General features: G+C 43.8%; 1 protein-coding gene across 1 annotated transcript in view; it reads right to left on the reverse strand.

Annotated features, from left to right (window-relative positions):
- The window catches only part of IL20RB (interleukin 20 receptor subunit beta), a 138,824-nt gene that overhangs the window by 90,023 nt on the left and 28,286 nt on the right, over positions 1-20,515 (reverse strand). Inside the window, exon 2 of the mRNA XM_077291299.1 lies at positions 6,493-6,613. Within this exon, the coding sequence (XP_077147414.1) occupies positions 6,493-6,613 (121 nt within the window). The remainder of the gene's footprint in view (positions 1-6,492; positions 6,614-20,515) is intronic.

The raw sequence follows: 20,515 nt of genomic DNA on the forward strand, positions 1-20,515 counted from the left end.
GTCTTCTGGAGACATTTGGTTGTCATGCCAACCCATCGGTGACTTGCGATCACGTGATGGGGTCTCCAATGGGCGGGATAGCCGGGGCGCTTGTGGTAAGCGCAAGTTAAATGCCACTGTTATAGATTGACACTGGCATTTAACAGGTTAATAGCCGCAGGTGGATCGCTAGTCCAAAGGACGTGGATGCAGCGGAGGCCTCCGACCTGAAAGTGAGAACACTGTATTGTACACAGCACAACACTGATGAACTGGGACACTGTTTATTTGTGGAGTGCCAGGGTGTGGAGAAGTAGCAGCTCACACACGGCTACATACATTTCGATCTCCTTTCTCTCTTGCCAGAAAACACTCACTGCACGCGGCTCTGCTGAGCACTCAGACCAAACGTCTGTTGTAGGTCCTGTCATAGTCACTACCAGGAAGTACTCTCTGATCCTGCTACATAGCTCCTCCCTCTCTGGGCTAGTCCCAACAATTAAATAGGTTTTACCCTACTCACTGTCTGTTGCTGGGCAGAACTCAGGTTTCCAACAGCACAGTGCAAAACATTACAATACACCACAATCCACACTTCACATCACCATAAAGCATGACATTATACAAACTACACTTTACATTACACACAGCACTGATGTCTTCAAGGTGGAACAGGGAAATATGTTCATCTCCTTACAGTTTTTTGAAAATGTTATTGTAAAAATTATTTTTAGCCAACAATGCTTTCATTTAGATAAAAAAAGATGTCCAAATTTATAGTGTTCACAGCTTTGGTGTTTATAGATGTTCACAAAGGTCAGCCAAGGACAGAACCACCATCATTACAGTGAAGGAGGTGCTACTGTCAGGGGCCTAGCCTAAAAAAGGAGCCTACAAGCTCAGCACATGGAGCTAAAGTAAACAATGTTAAATTCTGGCTGGTGGCACATGGTAGAAGTCACTACATAGCGTTTTCACAGCTCCCATGTAGAACATCTTTAATTAGATTTAATTAGATTCTATCATGGTAGGATACTTGACTTTTGCCAAACAAAATTGTAAAGGGTCTGCTCTTGCCAAATGTAGTGGTCGGTGCAGACACATTTTCTGCGCAGCATGCAAATGGAGACATCTTGCAGGGTATGTATCACTGCCTCACCCTTGTTTTTCTGGTTACACTTAGTACCAACAATTTATACAGAGCTTGAAGAGTGTCTGCTCCAATGTGCCAGACTATTACCTTTTCCAGTTACATAATGACAAATGGTTTGTTTCTTGCTGTGAGACTGATAATGTAACTGCAGAATTCAATCGTCTACATAATTTTCTCCTTAGGGAAGCAGAGTTTTGCAATTTCTTAGAACTGCTTTAGTACAAATCCTAACTTGTTGCAAAATTTACATATAATTCTCCAAGGATGAGAAAGTCTTTACTGAGCACATCCAGGCTAAAGCAACACCAAGAACGAAATAATATTATAACTACAAATTCAGTGAAAAGCATCACTCAGATGCAGGAAAATTAACAAGTTATAAGATATACTACAGCTCTGGCAAAAATTAAGTGACCACAGCAAAATGTTCGGTTTGTCGGATTTTTCTGTTTATAGGTATATTTTTGAGTAAAATGTAAATTGTTCTTTTACTCTATAAACTTCTGACAACATGTCTCCGCATTTCCAAGCAATACATTTTGTATTTTTTTTTCTGAAAATGAAAAATGGTCAAATAAAAAAAAAACCCAGAGCTTTCAGACCTCAAATAATGCAAAGAAAACAAGTTCATAATCATTTAGAAACAACAATACTAATGTTTTAACTCAGGAAGAGTTCAGAAATCAATATTTTGCGGAATAACCATGATCTTTAGTCAGTTTAGTTTAGTTTTCATGCGTCTTGGCATGCTTTCCACCAGTTTTTCATACTGTTTCTGGCGCAAAAATGTAAGCAGTTCTTCTTTGTTTGATGGCTTGTGACTATCCATCATCCTCTTGATTACATTCCAGAGGTTTTCAATGGGGTTCAGGTCTGGAGATTGGGCTGCCCATGACAGGGTTTGGTGGTCTCTTAATTTTTGCCAAAGCTGTATATAAGCCATTGGCTTTTTATTTTTATTTTTTAATGTAATGTTTAAAGTAACCAAAAAAATAACCAAAAATACCTGAATAGTGCATTTACTGTTTTTGCTATGCAATTTGTGCTAATATCAATTTGATGAGCCCAAGAAACCCGTTTACACTTGTACCAGGAAAGGTTTATTTAAGCATTTTGTTTGATTCTACCACTTTAATATTCTTAGTTTCAGATTTGACTGAGTCTTTGGGAAGGGATGCATCAGGGAATATCAGGTACAAGGTCACATTCCTAACTAAATACTTTATTACGTGCTCACTACAAAGACACTTGTTTCTATTCTATGCTAGAGATGACCAACTACTTTGAAGTTTGAATTCACCAGCTTCTCAGACTTTGTCACAGAAATCGATTTGCAGTAAATTAGTTTGCTGCAAATCAAAAGTACTCCAATTGCCCTTCAGTCTCCTATCACTGTACCAACTCATTTCAAGCTCTTCATTGCTAACACAGACTTAGTAATCTTGATGTGACCTCAACATATCTGGCTATGGATATATTGGTGATAACCCCTTCTTCACTTCTGTGCTGTCACACACTATCTGGACAGTTTCTTCAGTGTTCTATTGCTAAGCTGTGAGCAGTGACATGCATTCAGCCAGATTCACTACAAAATTGCTGCTGCATTCCCTGCTTTAGCTTTTATTCAAGCTATGATTTTCCTCATGATTGGCTGTGCTATATCATGTGATGTAAAAGCTGTAAGGCACTAAGGGAAATCCTAGCTGCTCCTAACATAATTTCAGCCTTCTCTGGGTGATGCAATCATCTGCAATGTATCTTTTTTTTTTCAATAAATTGGTGAATGAAAGATAGTGTGTGGAGTCTTTATTCAAATACTGTGGGGGGGGGGGGGGGGGGGTTTGTGTGTGTGTTTTTATTTTTAATTGCCAGGTTAGTAACTTTACTAACATTACTAACCCCAGGGGTTGATGGCAGCTGTGATTTTTGACAAATTCAGTTGTCATCAACCCCAGCCCTTGTCATCAACCCTTATACCAATTATCACTGCACCAGGGCAATCAGGAAGAGGCAGGCAAAGCACCAGAATTGGCACATCTTATGTTATGCGCCAGTTTAGCGGTGGCTGAGGGCTGGTATTTTTACGCTTGGGAGGGCCCAATAACCAAGGACCTTCCCAGCCTGATAATATAAGTCTGCAGGTGTATGCTTTACCTTTGCTGGTTATCAAAAAAGGGGGGGACACCACGTAATTTTAAAAAAATTATTTATTTATTTAATAGGTTAAATAAGGCTAAATACCCTTTAGAGCCACATGAAAGGTACTAAAGGGTGCTAGTTTATTATTTGTAGGGCAGCTTGTGAAATTATATGTCTACAATTTATCTATCTATTCAATTTACCTATTTACCTATATCTTTCTATCATCTATCTAGCTATATCTATATATACCATTTCTTTATTAGCTTGTAAACTAGCTTTAAATTACCGTATTGTACAGATAAGATGCATCGGACCATAGGATGCACCCCAAATTTTGTTGTGCAAAATAGAAAAGAAAAAAAACTTTGAAATAAAATGGTGGTGTGTTATGACCCCAATGGCAGGGGGTCTCAGAGACAATAGCGAAGTCTGCAAACATAAAACCCAGCTCATAGGGCAGTGGTAACTGGGCTGACCATATAGCTGAACCTAGCACACAAATAACAGCAGCCGGGGAACGTACCTACGTTGATTCTAGACGTCTCGCGCCAGCCGGAGAACTAACTAACCCTAGCAGGGAAAAGAAAGACCTTTCTTGCCTCCAGAGGAAATACCCCAAAAAGTTGGATACAAGCCCCCAACAAATAACAACGGTGAGGTAAGAAGAAAAGACAAACGCAAGAAATGAACTAGGTTTTAGCAAAGAGAGGCCCGCTAACTAATAGCAGAATATAGGAAGATGACTTATATGGTCAGCGAAAACCCTCACAAAAACTCCACGCGGAATATTCAAGAACCCCCGAACCGTCTAACGGCACGGGGGGAGAACATCCACACCCCAGAGCTTCCAGCAATATAAGGAATCAAATTTAGTACAAGCTGGACAAAAATAAGAGCACAGAAAATAACCAAAAACAAGAAAGCAGGACTTAGCTTAATTTTGCATAGAACCAGGACCAGCAGATAGGAGCAAACAGAAGGATCTGATTACAACGATGCCAGGCACCAGACTGAAAATCCAGGAAGTTCAAATAGCGACACCCCTGGACTAACGAGGCCAGGTGGATACCAAGCAAGGGAAGGAATATCAAAGTGTCATATCACTAGTGACCACAAGAGGGAGCCAAAAGGTCAATTCACAACAGTGGTGCCTCTTATACTCTCTTTTAACGGTAGCTTACCTAGGGAAGCTGCAATGGAGCGGGGACACAGGAGGCAGGGTCGCTGCTTCAGGAGGCCGGCACTGGCAGCAGGAGCATAACAATGATGTGATGTCTGGGATCTCAGAGGGTGTCAGTGACGTTGAGCGGAGTCCATTTTTACCAATGATATCCCTGCAATGGGCTTCAGGAAAATGACTGCCGAAGGCGGCACATGCGCAGATTGAGATCTCGGGATATCACAGGGGAAACTGACTCCACTCATCGGCGTCAACACCTTCTAAGATCGTAGGCATCGGATCATCTCCCCCTCCTGTCACCACTTCCGGAAGCAGCGATCCTACCTCCTGTGAACCCACTCCAACTCATTGCATACAGATTGCAAATGCTTGTCATATGAATGTTAAGTGACCAAACTTGCATGGTACTCTCATGACACTCGTCCTACTTTTTAGGAGCAACATCAGAGCTATTTTTAATATGCGAAAGTGAGCAAGCCCTCACTGAGACTTCTGCACCTGTCCACAAGTGTTTTGGCAAATTTCAGTCTTTTTTTTTTATTTGCTTTCAACAATGGTTCCCTCCTTGGTTGTCTTTCATGACGTCCACTTTGGCCAAGCGATGGATGGTGTGACCTGACGCTGACGGACCTTGAATTTGGAGTTCACTTGCAATTTCTTTGGAAGTTGATCTGGGCTCTTATGTTACATTTTGTATTATCCATCTCTTCAATTTTCCATTAATTTTGCTCATGCGGCCACGTTCAGGAAGGTTGGCCACAGCCCTATAGAACTTAAATTTCTGAATAATATGTGCAACTGTAGTAAGACAAGCTGTTTTATAGCCTTTATCTTTACCATGCTCGTTTATAATCTTCTTTCTAATCTCCTGAGACAACTCTCCTCTTTTTTTAATCCATGTTCAGTGTGGTACACACCATGATACCAAGCAACACAATGACCATTTTTCACTTTTAAATAGGCAGACTGACTGATTACAAGTTTGTAGACACCTGTGATGCTAATTTCAGGACACGGCTCAGTTTAATTTGTCCCTATGGTCAAATTATGTTCCAACTTTTCTAGGAGTAACATCGTTTTTGTCCAGGTCATTTTCATTAGTATTCTTTTACTTTTTTTGGGTTGAATCACATTTCAGAAGCAATTTCTAATACTTTTTAGACGATATTCAGTAAATTAAAGTTGAAGATTACTTTTGGTAGTTTCAAGTTGTTTCACTGACCATTGTGAGTTTTCTTACTACACCGGAAGGGAACCAACAATTTTGTCCACATGTGTACGTCCTAGAGCAGTGATGTGTGGTCATCTCTGTTTCCTTTGCCTGCCCATATCTGCTGTTGCCTCCTCGGTCTTCTCAAAGTTGACTTACCTGACCTTCACCCTGCTGTGAAACACCTACCTCACCTACATGACTGTCTAACTCTCTGGCCTGCATGAAGTCTTTTTTCCTGATTATGTAGGCAAAGCTAAAATAAAATCCAATTACTTTTGTCAAATACAAATACTTTGCACAGATGGGGAAAATTATTAAACTGTTTGGGCATGCAAATTCTACAAATAGCTAATATGACATCTGGTTTGGATCATGTATGGGTCAAATTAATTACAATTGAACCAGCCCAGCGAACAGTTGTGTCTCCTCATGCCTGATCAACCACTGTTTGACAGGGCAGTAAAGGGAGTAAAAATTTAGAGGTAGGTGGGGAGCGTCAAACTATATCTATGCCCCTAGTGCAGGAAAATAGCTACTCCACGGAACATGGTTGCAAAGGTAAAAGTCCAAACAAGCATCATCCTTGTTTTGTCGTACGTCACCATAGACATTACTTTTTTCTATAATGTCTAAGGCCGTTAAGCCGGATCCTCAAAAATTCTGCACTGGAAAGTCATCTACTGTTTATGAGCTACAAGATATCTGGATGCAGGATATGTCGTCCCAAATAACAAGAGCCTGACTCATAGGATCTTCAGAGACACTTCCTTACCGCACAAAGAAATCAGAAGTCAGTAGAAAAATAATATGTAAATCAGCCATTACCCTTGTGATTCAACAGAATAAGTCACATTTCCAAGAACTGCTACTGGATCCCAGTGCAGAAAATGCTTCAAGTTGATAGAGACAATGGAGATATTTTCAGGAGTTGGAAGTGATTGTTGGTCTGAAATGAAAAATTAGAAAATAAGGTATTATATTATAGTTTTTATATTCATGTTACTAAAGTCATACACAAACACCAGAAAAAAAGCTGTGCCAATTTTACAACAAATTCAAAGAAATAAATAAAGTTCTATAAAGAGTGGCGCCAAGTATCATGCGGAGATATCCTGCAGCGAAACCAACAATTCCCCACAGATCAGAATTGTAAAACAAATTTGGCAAATAGTAAATACACACATAAACAGTATGTATGGGTTCGCGCTGGAAAGGCTAATATTGGTTCAGATATAGGAGGAAGTGTAAACAAATATATATAAATTAACGTGCAGTAATTCCAGACACAGAGCTGTTTACCAGCATGGAAAAAGCTACTCGAGGCTCACCCGACTTGTATGAATGGAAGAGCGCTTGATAATCCCAGCAGTCAATGGTAGATGTCCGTCCAGAAGATCTTTTAAGTCCGGCAGGATGAAGTCCGTGGATGCAAAGAAAATCGTGGCTACCCCGGCCGGTAGTAGCCACTATTCACCTACTGGCAGGAGAAGACGGGGGTCCAGCTATGCCGGCGCCGCGTGGGAGTCGAGCGGTGCGTACGGCTAGACTACTACTACTTTTCGGAAAGTGGTCCTTACCGCACTCTGTAACACTTATCACCGGGTAGTAGCGGCGGTCACGTGAGAGACACGTCACGTAGGTCCTGTAGTCTAGCCGTACGCACCGCTCGACTCACACGCGGCGCCGGCATAGCTGGACCCCCGTCTTCTCCTGCCAGTAGGTGAATAGTGGCTACTACCGGCCGGGGTAGCCACGATTTTCTTTGCATCCACGGACTTCATCCTGCCGGACTTAAAAGATCTTCTGGACGGACATCTACCATTGACTGCTGGGATTATCAAGCGCTCTTCCATTCATACAAGTCGGGTGAGCCTCGAGTAGCTTTTTCCATGCTGGTAAACAGCTCTGTGTCTGGAATTACTGCACGTTAATTTATATATATTTGTTTACACTTCCTCCTATATCTGAACCAATATTAGCCTTTCCAGCGCGAACCCATACATACTGTTTATGTGTGTATTTACTATTTGCCAAATTCAAAGAAATGCCACACTGCACCCATGCAATATTAGCATGTATTCTCATCAGGTTTAGCTGCAGATTTGTGCAGTTTTAAAAAATGCAATTTATCATGCCATTAAATTCTTGTTCATTTTTCAGATTTGAATGGGGTTAAAAAAAAAAGGTCATTTCAAAACAAAATGTCCACTGCTAGGAACTGCATATCAGCTCCTATTCCCATAATAGGAGCTGGTACTCAGTACTCAGCAGTGGCCACTGCACATTAAAGGGAACCTGTCACCCTGTTTTTTCAGTATGAGATAAAAATACCGTTAAATAGGGCCTGAGCTGTGCTTTACAATAGTGTATTTTTTGTCCCCTGATTCCTCACCTATGCTGCCGAAATACCTTACAAAAGTCACCGTTTTCACCTGTCAATAGAGATGCGAACTCGGCTTCAGGAAAATGGCCGCCGCGATCTCCATCTGCGCAAGCGTGACATCCCGCGGCCATTTTCCTGAAGCCCCGGGAAGCAGAGCACTCCATCTGCGCACGCGCGGCCTCAGGAAGATGGCCGCTGCCACCGATACTAAGGGGAATAGCACAGATCGCGCTCTTTTTCGGCTGTTGCGCATGCGAGAACCACTACGCCAACGCCGGGAAGATAAGCAAGAGGTGGGGGAGAAACAGCCATTTCACCATGCCCTTTTGACAGACCAGCGTGATTGTCAGGCGAAAACGGCGACTTTTGTAAGGTATTTCGGCAGCATAGGTGGGGAATCAGGGGACAAAAAGTACACTATTGTAAAGCACAGCTCAGGCCCTATTTAACGGTATTTTTATCTCATACTGAAAAAACGGGGTGACAGGTTCCCTTTAAATTGAGCGCTACTATTCAGCTCCATTCAGTATTTACATCCAGCTGCCACTAGAGCTAATAAGACCTAATCGTGTAGGGGGGTGACAATTGTCAGACCACCATCAATCTGACATCTATAAACAGCCTGCTTAGGAGAGGAAGTGCTAGAAGCGTAATGTGGCCCGCCCTGGTAGCCTTGGATGAGGCACCCATATTCAATGCCCTGGCATAAAAGTGTGGCTCCTGGTTGGGTGTGTGAACTTATGCTGTGTGGTTCTCACGCCCATGCAGGCTGCATGTAGCCGGTGTTGTGGGCTGGCCAGGACCAGCTGCTTCAAAGTGAGACAGACTTCCATTCCAAAATATACTCTTTACTGAACAGTAACTTGGTAAGGGTTATATAAAAGTGATGGCGGGTACAAAGACTTATGAACTTTTTCTTTCCAGTATGAAGTATTATACCACTCAGTATCCTTCCTCTGTAGTATACTTCAGGGCTTTCAATACACACTGTTTCTCATTACTTTGCCTCAACCCAGCGTTAACGCTACAGTGCTGATCATCAAGTCTCCTTAGTTGCTCAATGGTTTGGCATCCTATTTCTTCCACTACTGGTGCCCTGGATCTACCGCTCCGGACCCTAGTCATTGTCTCTCAGTCCTGCCAAAGCCCGTTACGCTCTGCATTACAAGCTCACGGTCTCATGTCTAGGTGTACTCTCCTAGGACTCATCTCCAGAAGGCCACTCTGTCTAGTCTGTCATTTTTCTTTAGGATTGCACCATCCCTTCTTGCAGTCTCCTCTCACTCAGCTCTGCTCATTATGCACTCCAAACCCTATCTCCCTAACTGACAGGAAACCAGTCCCTTTCACTAGCACTAACCCCTCCCACTATAGGCTAATCCCACTCATTTACTTTCTTACACTATACTCAACTACATACATTCCTATAGATTACACTACCTATCTTACATTGTATTTTACCTACAGTATAACACTGCTACACACTAGGCATATTATACTTCCAATACTTATCACACTCTCTACATTACAACTCATGACAATATATATGACAATATATACAATAGACGAATGACATAATGCAAACACAACGTGATTGGTGTCTTCAGGGATCGGAATGACAGTCAACTACTGTTACATTCCTCCCCTCTATTACAATGGTCATCTTCAACCATTTAAACACCTGGAAGACACCAATACATACCACACAAAAAATAAATAAAATTCTCTTTTCCAAAGGCAAACAAGGTCCTTTTCCTTGGTGGTTCAGTATGACCCCAGTCCCATTGGGTAGGTACTCCAGAACAAAGAGTTCAAGTTTCTGTTTATCAAGGAGCCCTCAGGCAAATACAAAAATGGGTCCTTTTGACAAGAACACTGTCCATTGACCCCTGTCAGGTCGAGGGATCTGGACACAGTCCTCCTCACCTCTGCCCATGAGACAGGCACACAGCCCATTCACTGCATCCTCCCCTACTGGCTGGGATCCAGTCCCGTGCTGAGGGTGTATGTCCCTCCAGCAGCTGCAGTGTCTCTGCAATCCAGCAGTGGGATGCACAACAAAACTTAAAAGGGGGTGAAACAATAACTTCTTGGCTGTGCACAGCCATCATAATGGAGTCTTAGATACACGGGCCCTCAGGAACCTCAAACTGTTCCTCTTGTCAGGTGCAACTAACACAGCTGGGGCTCGTTCCACTGCTGTCTCCTGACAACATCTCCTCTATCACCTGTACAGGTCCTTCTCAAAAAATTAGCATATAGTGTAAAATTTCATTATTTACCATAATGTAATGATTACAATTAAACTTTCATATATTATAGATTCATTATCCACCAACTGAAATTTGTCAGGTCTTTTATTGTTTTAATACTGATGATTTTGGCCTACAACTCCTGATAACCCAAAAAACCTGTCTCAATAAATTAGCATATTTCACCCGTCCAATCAAATAAAAGTGTTTTTTAATAACAAACAAAAAAACCATCAAATAATAATGTTCAGTTATGCACTCAATACTTGGTCGGGAATCCTTTGGCAGAAATGACTGCTTCAATGCGGCGTGGCATGGAGGCAATCAGCCTGTGACACTGCTGAGATGTTATGGAGGCCCAGGATGCTTCAATAGCGGCCTTAAGCTCATCCAGAGTGTTGGGTCTTGCGTCTCTCAACTTCCTCTTCACAATATCCCACAGATTCTCTATGGGGTTCAGGTCAGGAGAGTTGGCAGGCCAATTGAGCACAGTAATACCATGGTCAGTAAACCATTTACCAGTGGTTTTGGCACTGTGAGCAGGTGCCAGGTCGTGCTGAAAAATGAAATCTTCATCTCCATAAAGCATTTCAGCCGATGGAAGCATGAAGTGCTCCAAAATCTCCTGATAGCTAGCTGCATTGACCCTGCCCTTGATGAAACACAGTGGACCAACACCAGCAGCTGACATGGCACCCCACACCATCACTGACTGTGGGTACTTGACACTGGACTTCAGGCATTTTGGCATTTCCTTCTCCCCAGTCTTCCTCCAGACTCTGGCACCTTGATTTCCGAATGACATGCAAAATTTAGCAACAGTCCAGTGCTGCTTCTCTGTAGCCCAGGTCAGGCGCTTCTGCCGCTGTTTATGGTTCAAAAGTGGCTTTACCTGGGGACTGCGGCACCTGTAGCCCATTTCCTGCACACGCCTGTGCACGGTGGCTCTGGATGTTTCCACACCAGACTCAGTCCACTGCTTCCTCAGGTTCCCCAAGGTCTGGAATCGGTCCTTCTCCACAATCTTCCTCAGGGTCCGGTCACCTCTTCTCGTTGTACAGCGTTTTCTGCCACATTGTTTCCTTCCAACAGACTTACCATTGAGGTGCCTTGATACAGCACTCTGGGAACAGCCTATTTGTTGAGAAATTTCTTTCTGGGTCACCCTCTTGCTTGAGGGTGTCAATGATGGCCTTCTTGACATCTGTCAGGTCGCTAGTCTTACCCATGATGGGGGTTTTGAGTAATGAACCAGGCAGGGAGTTTTTAAAAGCCTCAGGTATCTTTAGCATGTGTTTAGAGTTAATTAGTTGATTCAGAAGATTAGGGTAATAGGTCGTTTAGAGAACCTTTTCTTGATATGCTAATTTATTGAGACAGGTTTTTTGGGTTATCAGGAGTTGTATGCCAAAATCATCAGTATTAAAACAATAAAAGACCTGACAAATTTCAGTTGGTGGATAATGAATCTATAATATATGAAAGTTTAATTGTAATCATTACATTATGGTAAATAATGAAATTTTACACTATATGCTAATTTTTTGAGAAGGACCTGTATTTCTCACCCTCTCTCTTTCTTCTCAGAGGGTCTCAGTGATAACCTCCACCTGCTCCCTGGAGCTCGGTTTCCTGGCATCTGAGCCATGGGTGACCTGGTCCTGGATATTGTAGGAGCCTCTGACATGTAGAAGTGAGTCACCATCCCTGACTCATTTGGGCAACCGCCGGCTCTGATGTTGGAGGAAGGGACCTCCAGGGGCCCTCTGATATTCCCAAGGTGATACCCCTGGCTCAGGCCTCCTTCATGACCCTTCCCAGGTTCTCACATTCTTCAAAAAGGCCTCGTCTGGATGTCTGCCCTCGCAGACCACACAGACGACATATCATCAATGCTGACTGACCCTCGTACCAGCTGAACGTTCATGCAGCCTTTTGTCATGTAGTGACTAATGATGGAGGGAGCCTACCTGATCCCTCTAACTAGGGGGCACTCTAATCCATCCCTGTCCCCGGAATACCTTGGCTGGCCAAGCTCCTTGATCAGCTCATCGACATGCGGCATCGTATATGCGTTGAACCTTTGTTAATCTTCCAATAATCATTACAGAATCTCCATTCTTCATCAGGTTTTAGAACAAGGACAATCAGGTTAGACCACCCACTCTTAGTTTCCTCAATGACTCTGAGATTCAGCATATATTTCACTTCCTTAGAGATCAGTTCTGGGTGGGCCTTCAGAGTATAGTAGGGTTTTGAATTGACCCACACATGGGAATTCAGTCAGAACCTCATGTTCTGTGACATCTCTAAACTCCGGAAAATCTGATAACAGGTCGCTGTTTTGCTGCAGTAATTTCTGGACATTGCTGTATTTGGGGCTTCAACAGTGTCTCAGCTATTGTGACGTCTTCAATGTCCCCTTCTGAATTAACCAGCATACATATAGTTTCAACAGTGTCCCTTTCTTGCCATTCCTTGATTGTAGCGGCATGAGGGGACTTCAGAAGTGAGAGGTGAGACCGTTTAACTGGCAGGTGATAGAGGACTTTCAATAACTTAGGATTTCCTAGTGACATCAGGGCCAACAGAACCTCCACCTGACCCATTCTTGGGTTTTGTCGACACCCAGATGGCCACCCAAGACATGTGAATGGGCCATGTCCAACAACCTCTGTCTATTGAGTCCTGATATCAACAATTGCTTTATTATTTTCTCTCTGACATTAGTAACAGAGTACAAAGAGTCCCCACTCATTGTAAAATAAAGAAATATGGTGTAGGCCCTCGTCTACTGTTCTATATAGTTTATAAGAGTTACATTATTGAACACTTCTTTTAGAGTTAGGTCCTTATATTGGGTGAACCCAAAATTTTCTCCGGTTACCCCTGTCTCAGGAATGTCAGCATCAGGGAATACTACCTCCTCATCTCCCACCATTACACAGAATCTAAACTTTTCAGACTCGGAGTGGTGAGACTTTTCTAGGGCTAACTAGTCTCTTAACTGAGCAATTTAGGTCTCCGCCCCTCCCTCACAAGTCCCAAAACAACTCAAAGTCCTGGCATATGATAATTGGGTGCAATAAATCATGAACCATGCTGACCTCATGGGACTAAGTACCTCGGTCCATCTGAATGACCACTTCGGACACCAGATAGTCTTTAGCATACCTGTGAATGCAGCGGATACCCACCAGGAATTAATTGGAGAAGGAGTGTGGCCCTTAGAAAAGTCACCAAACTCCCTAAGTCTAGTAGTCCAGTCATTTGCAGACCATTCACATTTATGGGACAGTCCACACTGCAGGCCGGAAATGCTTACAATGAACACCAGTGTCAAATGCCATTTGCGCAATGGTCAGAGGACAATGGTAAGCTATATGACTTGGGCTGTGACATCTCCAGCAAATTACATCCCCTGATGAGACCTTCGGCATGACCTTTGCTGCTCCCTTGGATGCCCCACTCCCTTTTTAGCCCACTGATGGGACCCCCAGCATGGAGTGGTTTGCTTCCCAAGGAACCCTTGACCCCTGATACCTTTTGACCAGTTCAAAGAAAGGCATTGACGTACCGGGGATCTCCCTGTGCAGCCCAAGTGTGCATCGGGGTGTGGAAGACGATGTGGGGGTTGATGAGGTCCTAGGCCCTACATGGAGTCAAAGGAACCGAGTGATGTGGGCAGTTTGGAGGAAGAAGTGATGATCACGCTGCCCCAGCTGCACAGCAAAACAGGGAGCAGGGTGCAAAAGCACAGTGGCCAGCCCTTAGCCAGTATGTCAGTTGCTACTGCCCACTGCACCAACGAACTGAGTACACCAAAGCATGCTCAAAGCAGCTCCTGTTATGATCTGGTGGCCTAGGAGCAGCATGAGCCGTACTCTGGAGAAGGTGGTACCTGTACTGACCGCAGACCCTGAACCTAACACCGCAACTAGAAGTAGCCGTGGAATGTACCTAGCGCTCCCTAGACATCTCGACACAGCCGGAGGACTAATTACCCCTAGAGATAGAAAAGGGAAAACTATCTTGCCTCAGAGAAAATCCCCAAAGGATAGGCAGCCCCCCACAAATATTGACTGTGAGAGGAGAGGGAAAAAACATACACAGACTGAAAACAGAATTTAGCAAAGGAGGCCACTTCTAGCTAAATAGAAAGGATAGGACAGAGTACTATGCGGTCAGTATTAAAACACTAGAAAATATCCACCATAGAAAATACAAAAACTCCACAGCTAACTAAAGATATGGAGGGTATATCTGCATCTCCAGAGATACCAGCTTGGCTAAACAAATCCTTATACAGACCAAGCTGGACAAGACAAAAACATGGAAAAGAACTGAACAGTAAGGCCACAGCATGTGGACAGCAAAAAAAACAAGGCCAGAACTTATCTTTGTTGAAAAGAACTGCAAAGCAGGAGAGACCAGGCAGAGATGTGAATCCTCCAGGAACAATGGACAACTGGCACTGACTAAAGGGTGAAGCAAGACTAAATAGCCCAGTCAAAATTGCACAAAGTGAACACACCTGATAAATGCTGCGATTCAGAGACAGCAGCGCTACCACTTACAACCACCGGAGGGAGCCCAAGAGCAGAATTCACAACAAGCTCCCTGGCGTGGCACGTCACATGCAATGTACTGACGACAAGACACAGATAGTTTTCACACTGTGCCATCATCTGCATGACGAGGCATCTGAATGCAAAGCACGAGCTGCAGTGGGGTACACACCTGAAAAACCAGGAAAGGATCTGAGGCTCCTCCTGCGGTCTTGGCTGCTTCCTCCTGCTCCTGAGCAACAGCGCCGCCTGGCTCCTTGCAAAGAGAGGATGTGAAAGCACCATCATCAGCAGTCTCATCACGCATCTCTACACTGTCCTATGGAAGCAATCAGCCTGTCCATCCCCCAAACACTGGAGAGAAAGAGGAAGCACCCCCCTACTTGCAAATGAGCCCTAGTCCTAAATGCCAACATTACAAAATTCCTGACCTTTGAAATGTTGCCATTCTGGCTGGTGGAGATGGACACTTTTAAAAAACGTATGGTCTTGACCGTCCTTCAGTACGTGGTTTGCAGACGCCACTACTTTTCCAGGCGGGCCATCGCTGCCCTGCCCAAACATGTTGTAGACAAAATCAGGTCAGGATTGCTGGATGTTTCTCTGTCCATGTTGCCTCCTACTCCGCTTCCTCCATAGTCTCCTCATTGAGTCAGTGTAACACCTGCATGACCAACTTTAGAACAGCCAGGGGAAAACGAGGGCATGCTGTTCTGAAACTCATCTGTTTGGGGAAAAAATCCCACACCGTGCAGGAGCGGTGGATGGGGATCAAACAACAGACCGAAGAGTAGTTGGTGTCACTGAATTTCAAGCCCAGCCTGGTTGTGTGCGCTAACAGTCAAAATCTTGTAGCAGCTTTGGACCTAGCCAGTTTGATGCACATCCATTGCCTAGTGCATGTGCTGAATTTGGTGGTGCAGAGGTTCCTGAAAATTTGCCCAGAGATGTCAGAGCTGCTGCTGAAAGTGCAGGCTGTCTGTGTGCCCTTTCAGCATTCTCAACCTGCTGCTGCTTGCCAGCGTCACTTCTGCCTTCCCACTCACCGCCTCATATTCAATGTTGCCACAAGGTGGAACTCTACCTTGCATATGCTGGAGAGAGTGCGAGCAGCAGCAGGTGATAGTGGAGTTTCAGCTGCATCACGCATGGGTAAGTCGCTCTGCGGAACAATACCACTTCACCAGCAACGAGTGGGCCTCCATGAGGGATGCGTGTGCCATGTTGCATACTTTACCAACATGGCTAGCGCTGATGTCGCCATCATCACCATTACTATTCCACTTCTATGCCTTCTTGAAAAAACGCTTCAGGAAAGGATGGATGACGTGGTGTTACTGGACAGGAGGAAAAGGAGGAGGAACAGGGATCATTCACACTATTATCAGGCCCGTAGTCCACACATGGCTCGAAAGGTAGGTTACTGTACCAACAGCATCCAGATACACAACTGTCCAGCCAGGGGACAGTTTTGGAAGATGATGAGGAAGGAGGAGGAGGAACTGTATTCACAGCAGGGTGGCACTCAAAGCAGCTCATGGGCATCACTAGAGTGTTGGTGTGGGATACAGAAGACACAGATGATACACTTCCCACTAAGGACAGCTTGTTGTTGACTCTGGGCAGCCTTTCACACCTGAGTGAATAAATCTTGCCAAATTAGACAAGGTGATTTTCTGGATTTGTGTTCTCATTTTGCCTCTCATAGTTGTGGTCTACCTATGATGTTAATTACAGGCATCTCTCATCTTTTTAAGTGGGAGAACTTGCACAGCTGGTGGCTGACTAAATACTTTTTTCCCCACTGTACATGTCGCTGTACCTGCATAATGACAGCCGAGTTGCCCGGATTGTTACCCATGCTGATTACGTGGTGGCCACCCTGCTGGAACCCCACTACAATGTGCCTTCCTTGTTTCCATCACTGGAGCATGATCGGAAAATGCAGGAACACAAGTGCACACTGGTAGATACACTACCGACAGTGTCCCCACATGACATCGGGAGCTTAGTGGGATCACAAACCAGAGGACTAAAAGGAAGCTATCAATGGAGCAGTGACACCAGCACCACCTGGGAAGGGAGAAGGGAGGGTTAGCCTGGCTAAACTGTGGACAACCTTCCTTTGCATGACAACATCCAGCACAGCCATCTGATATGGTTCGTATTAGCAGGAGTCAGCGTTTCAACAACATGGTGGAAGAGTATGTGCCCTTACGTCTCCACATACTGAGTGATGAGTCTGCCTCATTTAACTTCTGGGTCTCCAAATTGGACACATGGCCTGAGTTAAAAGGTACCGTCACACTAGGCGATATCGCCAGCGATCCGTGACGTTGCAGCGACCTGGATAGCGATATCGCTGTATTTGACACGCAGCAGCGATCTGGATCCCGCTGTGAAATTGCTGGTTGCTGCTAGAAGGTCTGCACTTTATTTGGTCGCTAGGTCGCCGTGTATCGCCGTGTTTGACAGCAAAAGCAAGGATACCAGCGATATTTTACACTGGTAACCAGGGTAAACATCGGGTTACTAAGCGCAGGGCCGCGCTTAGTAACCCGATGTTTACCCTGGTTACCAGCGTAAAAGTTAAAAAAACAAACAGCACATACTCACCAGCGCGTCCCCCAGCGTCTGCTTCCTGACACTGACTGAGCGCCGGCCCTAAACTGAAAGTGAAAGCACAGCGGTGACGTCACCGCTGTGCTGTTAGGGCCGGAGCTCAGTCAGTGTCAGGAAGCAGAGGCTGGGGGACGCGCTGGTGAGTATGTGCTGTTTGTTTTTTTAACTTTTACGCTGGTAACCAGGGTAAACATCGGGTTACTAAGCGCGGCCCTGCGCTTAGCAACCCGATGCTTACCCTGGTTACCCGGGGACCTCGGCATCGTTGGTCGCTGGAGAGCGGTCTGTGTGACAGCTCTCCAGCGACCAAACAGCGACGCTGCAGCGATCGGCATCGCTGTCGCTATCGCTGCAGCGTCGCTTAATGTGACGGTACCTTTAGCTTAACGCCTTGGAGGTGCTGGCCTGCCCTGTGGCAAGTGTACTGTTGAAATGTGTGTTTAGCATGGCAGGGGGTGTGATCACAGACAAGCGCATTCACCTATCCACAGCCAATGTGGGCAAGCTCACATTCATTAAAATGAACCAGGCATGGATCCCACAGGACTTGTCCATACCTTTAGCTAAAAAGAAATGTATATCAGCCGCACCCAGCCATTGTTAGGTCACATGCACACTTTGAGTATTTCGTGAGTTTTTACCTCAGTATTTGTAAGCTAAAACCAGGAGTGGAACAGTCAGAGGAAAAGTATAATAGAAACAAGTCACCACTTCTGCATTTTTTACCCACTCGTGATTTTGGCTTACAAATACTGATGCAAAATACCAAATACTCAACATGTGCATGTGGCCTCATACTCCAGCACAGTTTGTTCATTCTGTTTGCCATTCCTAATGTCTTGGGGACTCCCCAAATAAAAAAAACAACCACTGTTACCTGCATTCGGTGTAAGGATAGCTGGTGGACGAAGGATAGTTTTAGATTTGAGGCATATAGGCAGGGTTTATTGCTTTACAGTCCTTCCATAGTTATACTGCTGCTGCTACCTAAAAACAAAAGTCCTTTTTGAGGGCTACATATTTTCTTTTCCCTATGAATATCGGAAAGTTTGCAGTCACATTTTTTATCCCTAATTTAAAACGCGCAAGGCGTGAGGTAAGGGATAGTGATGAGCGAATATACTCGTTACTCGAGATTTCTCGAGCATGCTTGGGGGTCCTCCAAGTATTTTTTAGTGCTCGGAGATTTAGTTTTTCTTGCCGCAGCTGAATGATTTACATTTGTTAGCCAGCATAAGTACATGTGGGGATTCCCTAGCAACCAGGCAACCCCCACATGTACTTATGCTGGGCTAACAGATGTAAATCATTCAGCTGCGGCGAAGAAAACTAAATCTCTGAGCACTAAAACATACTCGGAGGACACCCGAGCGTGCTCAGGAAATCTCGAGTAACGTGTATATTCGCTCATCACTAGTAAGGGAACAAGAAGTGGACATGCTGCTGATGGTGCATGCAGAGAATGAAGCCATGGGCCAGGTGAACCTGTGTCTCCTGGAAGCCCTCCCCTGAAGCCAAGTATTCGGGGAGGTCTCATGGGAAACACAGACCCTACAGTTTATTTTTTAATTTCTTACTTTAATATCACTTTGGTTTTATATTTGGATGGTTTCTGATATGAATTTTTAGGGTTAAATGAGTAATGTGTAAAGCTGTGGTAACAAGAGCTGGTTATTTCTGGTTTTTGTTGGCACTCTTTTTATGCCTTTTCATTGGTCAGCTGTAAAAAACCGGGAAGAATCTTGTCTAGAAATAGACTGTTTTCCCTCAGTTTTCCTCATATCGTTAATGAAGAGAGAAGATCTCGCCCGCCCTACCTATTTTGCTGTGTTCCTTTCCTTGTCGTGGTTGTTTATTTGAGGGTAAAATCGCCCAACTATTGGGTATATTGTTTCAGTTATTTATTGGTATTATTTAATTAATTTATGAAATTCTTGGTATTAATTTATTTATTAAGATATTTATTGGTAATATTCAAGTAATTTCTTTCATTTCACCCTGAATAAACACAACGGCCATTGATTTCCAATTTGAGGCTTTGTGTCTTTATTTTCATTAAGAATGGGTTTTGTGTTACCATGCCAGAGAACAGCAAACACGCTCATCCTCAAGATCTAGCCAGCCAGGAATGCTACATTTTCCTGATGGCACACTGGGTAAATCTTGTGGCGGTTGTGACTGAGTCAGATTTCACTGGCACGTTGAATACACCTGAGAACGAATATGCCTGAGAACAAATACGGTAATGTGAGCTGCCCCATGAATTAACACTGGTCCGAGTGCTATGCGATGTTTACTCGCATAGCACTCATCCGTACCTACGTTAGTGTGACCTTGGCCTAAAGGTCCCCCATACACATTACACTGTCTGCACAATTAGACAATTTGTAATTTTGATGATTAATTTTATTATTGAACAACTCGGTCAATACAAAAAGTTAATAAACCTGAAGATCTAAGAAAGTAAAAGTGGGGTTTTGTCTTTTTTAGGAGAACATCTACCGGTATGTGTACAGAATTATTAGGCAACTAAATGAAAAATGTTAATTTTCTATCTCCATTGCTTATTTTCACATAATAAAGTGAGAATAATAACCAAAAGCTCAAAATATACAAAAAATATATTTCTGACATTTAAAAAATATACAGTGGGTACGGAAAGTATTCAGACCCCTTTACATTTTTCACTCTTTGTTTCCTTGCAGCCTTTTGGCAAATTCAAAAAAGTTCATTTTTTTCACATTATTGTACACTCTGCACCCCATCTTGACTAAAAAATACCCAGAAATGTAGTAATTTTTGCAAATGTATTAAAAAAGAAAAACTGAAATATCACATGGTCATAAGTATTCAGACCCTTTGCTCAGACACTCATATTTAAGTCACATGCTTTCTTTGTGATCCTCCTTGAGATGGTTCTACTCCTTCATTGGAGTCCAGCTGTGTTTAATTAAACTGATAGGACTTGATTTGGGAAGGCACACATCTGTCTATACAAGACCTCACAGCTCACAGTGCATGTC

This window comes from Ranitomeya variabilis, chromosome 2, assembly GCF_051348905.1.
Source record: "Ranitomeya variabilis isolate aRanVar5 chromosome 2, aRanVar5.hap1, whole genome shotgun sequence".
Taxonomy (NCBI): Eukaryota; Metazoa; Chordata; class Amphibia; order Anura; family Dendrobatidae; genus Ranitomeya; species Ranitomeya variabilis.